Source organism: Pyxicephalus adspersus, chromosome 2, assembly GCF_032062135.1.
Source record: "Pyxicephalus adspersus chromosome 2, UCB_Pads_2.0, whole genome shotgun sequence".
In the NCBI taxonomy this organism is placed as follows: Eukaryota; Metazoa; Chordata; class Amphibia; order Anura; family Pyxicephalidae; genus Pyxicephalus; species Pyxicephalus adspersus.
The window spans coordinates 1,704,895-1,707,331 of NC_092859.1; the positions used below are offsets into that span (position 1 = coordinate 1,704,895).

General features: G+C 40.4%; 2 protein-coding genes across 5 annotated transcripts in view; one reads left to right on the forward strand and one right to left on the reverse strand.

Annotated features, from left to right (window-relative positions):
• Positions 1–2,437, reverse strand: part of EPO (erythropoietin) — a 99,780-nt gene that overhangs the window by 72,957 nt on the left and 24,386 nt on the right. The gene's annotated exons all lie outside the window — the stretch shown is intronic.
• Positions 1–2,437, forward strand: part of LOC140322675 (chloride channel protein ClC-Kb-like) — a 22,444-nt gene that overhangs the window by 10,352 nt on the left and 9,655 nt on the right. Inside the window, 3 exon segments of the mRNA XM_072399229.1 lie at positions 777–878; positions 1,634–1,721; positions 2,122–2,304. Coding sequence (XP_072255330.1) covers positions 777–878; positions 1,634–1,721; positions 2,122–2,304 — 373 coding nt within the window.

Here is a 2,437-nt window from a genome sequence, read left to right on the forward strand (position 1 = left end):
TCAAAACCCAAAGCTTCCCCCTCACCTACCCGTCTTCTTCTGTCTCCTAATCCCTCACTACTTCCCCACTATTCCATATCCCCTTCCTATTGTGTGCTGCTTCCCCCACCTCCTAGATTGTAAGCTCTTCGGGGCAGGGTCCTCTCTTCCCCCTGTGTCACTGTAGCTGTCATTTGCAACCCCTATTTAATGAACATTATTTTATAATATTTAATAATAAAAGTGGTTCATGGTGTTTTTGTGCATTTTTGGCTTAATATATGAGTTGTAATGCATAACCTAAACAAAATGTTTCATGCATGTTATTTACTTGTAAATGCCTCCCCCAAACCCCTGAGACGGCTGCCATCTTGGATGTGTGGCTAGGGGTTCCTTGAGCAATTAGCAATCAGTTTCAGGTCAGTATAGGAGACACCAATGATCTTTTTGGCTATTTGTAGGGGTGACATTCTTCCTACTGACCACCACACACTAATAGTACTTCCAGCAGGTGTTCCCCAGTGCTAAAAAAGGTAAAGAAAGACTGAACTGAATTACTCCCCTTTGCTTTTCCTTCTGCCAACTTTATAGAGAGGTAAAATATGGGAGGGACAGAGGAGCTGGTCCAGCACAGAGTAAGCAGACATTCCCTGAAGATCAGACAGTGTAAAGGTCGGAGGGGTCTGTGTTTAGGGAAATGACTCTAGCACAATTGCTGGCACATTGTAGGTACAAGTATGCATTTGAAATACTTGATTTTAGTTTTTGACTTATTTTTGTGATTGATGTCATTGTAGTGTTGTATGTGGCTGCCTGTGCTGTGTCTATCTGTTCATACACCGCGTCACCTTACTTTTCATCAACAATAACGAGAGGGTTGGAAAATTCCTTCGCAACAAGTAAGTGTCATTGTTATCAATGTGCTCAGACAGACTAAAGGTAATACAATTTTTACATGGTTTATCCTGACACTCAGCAATCACTCAGCAAACTGCACAATCACAATTCCCCTTCCTATTAATCACACCATCTATGCCACATCCCTAATTTATCATTAAATAAAACAAGAAAGGAATGAGAACGCAGAAAGCATTCCCAGGGACTTTTAACAATTCACAGTAATTACAATATATGTAAAACACCATAAAATACTGATTTATTCCAAACATCATTTCATCACATCGGTGTCACAGATAGATTCTATGCATTTTGCAGTCTGCTTCATCAGGAACAAAGAGACCTACAATCTGCCATACAGATACTAAGCAGGGAGAGAATCTGCAAAGCGGTGTTTGAAGCTGAACCTTTATTGGGGATTGCTACTTTATTGCAGATTTTAATGCTTTAATACAACACATCACTTCTAAAAAGCAGAGTACACTGTAATACATAGGGGGTAAGGGAATATCCTTCCTCCATACAGGGAACCGGCAGCGCTGTGCTTACACCCTCCCAAACTACTCCTTATATGAATATGCCACCAAGGGCCCATACCCGATAAGAGCACCAAAGCTAACAAACCTGCACCTATATATGTATATGCCAGTGATGGGTGAAGCCTGATATATACACATCAACATATAACTATGCCTACATAGCTAGGACAATGTATGCGTCTGAAAACTGAGATTCATGCAATGCTTTTGTTTTACAGTCGGATTGTCTATGCTGCATTTGTTACCCTGGTATTGGCCAGCATCACCTTCCCACATGGCCTGGGACAGTACATGGGAGGTACTCGGGTAGGTACACAGCTGATAAAATGCCACAATCACAGCTAATGGAAAATCCCAGGAATGAGCAGACCAAAAACTAAATGAATTAAATTTAATGAATCGGGGTTATTCAATTAATTCTATATCTAAAGCATAGTAATTGTAGCGATTTAATGACACTAGATTTGTATTTGTTGCCTTTTTACCTTTATGATCTAAGTTCTGACTTTTGGGAGCCTTCACTCCAAGCAGTAATGTATAGAATCCTCTGCCTGTGCTTCTAATGAGCCGAATGCAAGGACACAAATATAAAAGTCACATTTCAGATAATTCATAGTAAAATACTAATGCAGGATTTGTCGATGATTTGATTACGATTTTCCCTACGATATGTAATTTTTCAACCCACTGGTGTGTTCATATGCAGCTGACAATGAAAGAACATTTGGAGACTTTCTTCAACAACATTACATGGGGAGTGGAAGAATTATCCATTTACATGAATGCTTCTCGGCAGCCACCAAACCCGACCTATGATAACCCCTGGCTGCAGTGGACGCACCCACAATTGTCATCTGTAGAGAAGCTGGCCATCTTTATGGTTCTAAAGGTAACAACACTCATCACCAACCTGTCCACTGTAACTACTAATATTACATCCTACCATTACCCAACTGTCACACACTATTATACATTTATATAGCTCTGACATATACCATAGTGCGGTACAGAGAACACCGAGC